Source organism: Acanthisitta chloris, unplaced genomic scaffold (genome assembly GCF_000695815.1).
Source record: "Acanthisitta chloris isolate BGI_N310 unplaced genomic scaffold, ASM69581v1 scaffold34260, whole genome shotgun sequence".
NCBI classification, from domain to species: domain Eukaryota; kingdom Metazoa; phylum Chordata; class Aves; order Passeriformes; family Acanthisittidae; genus Acanthisitta; species Acanthisitta chloris.
The window spans coordinates 14,188-14,895 of NW_008651676.1; the positions used below are offsets into that span (position 1 = coordinate 14,188).

Genomic DNA, 708 nt, shown 5'->3' on the forward strand with positions numbered 1-708 from the left:
ATGCTCACATTTATTTATGTAGCTTTTTTAAAAATGTGGCAGAGCTTTGCTTGTTGGCAGGAAGAAGCAATGTCACAGAGTTACAGAGTTTGCAGTTCCACAGGCACAGCCAGAACTTTATACAGAAGTTATTCTGCAGTGCTGTTGTTCCCTCTGCCAGGCAGCTCCCCACTTCTGAAGATGAAGACTGTAGTGGAAAAAATCTCTAGTACAGGAAGAAGGAGTAAAGTCATCTCCTCTCCCCTGCCTATGCCCACTGCTGCTTTTCACCCTGCCTCTTCTAGCCCATCTGTGAGAGAGGCAGGTTGGAGAGGCAATCTACTACATACTTCCAGTCTCTTTCTGTTTTCATCATGATGTTTATACCAGTTATATTTCACTAATAAGGTTATCAGACATCTTTTCCCATGTACAACAGGTGAATGTGCTGCTGCTTTCAGTAGATCAAGGGAGAATTTTCTCAGACATCTTCTGTTTTTCTTTCCAGACCTTTAGTCACTTCACCTTTGAGCGCTCAGGACACCAGCTCATCATTGTTGATATCCAGGGAGTTGGAGATCTTTACACAGACCCTCAGATCCATACAGAGAATGGCACAGATTTTGGAGATGGCAATCTAGGTAAAATCAATTACTCTGTTTCACATGATGATGGATGGTGCTTTTCTCTTCCCAGCTCACTGCTGAGTAGCCACTGCAGGGCTGAGTG

The 708-nt window shown here is 43.8% G+C and overlaps 1 protein-coding gene across 1 annotated transcript in view; it reads left to right on the forward strand.

The window, feature by feature from the left end:
• The window catches only part of EEF2K (eukaryotic elongation factor-2 kinase), a 20,894-nt gene that overhangs the window by 10,823 nt on the left and 9,363 nt on the right, over positions 1 to 708 (forward strand). Inside the window, exon 7 of the mRNA XM_009074314.1 lies at positions 488 to 620. Coding sequence (XP_009072562.1) covers positions 488 to 620 — 133 coding nt within the window. The remainder of the gene's footprint in view (positions 1 to 487; positions 621 to 708) is intronic.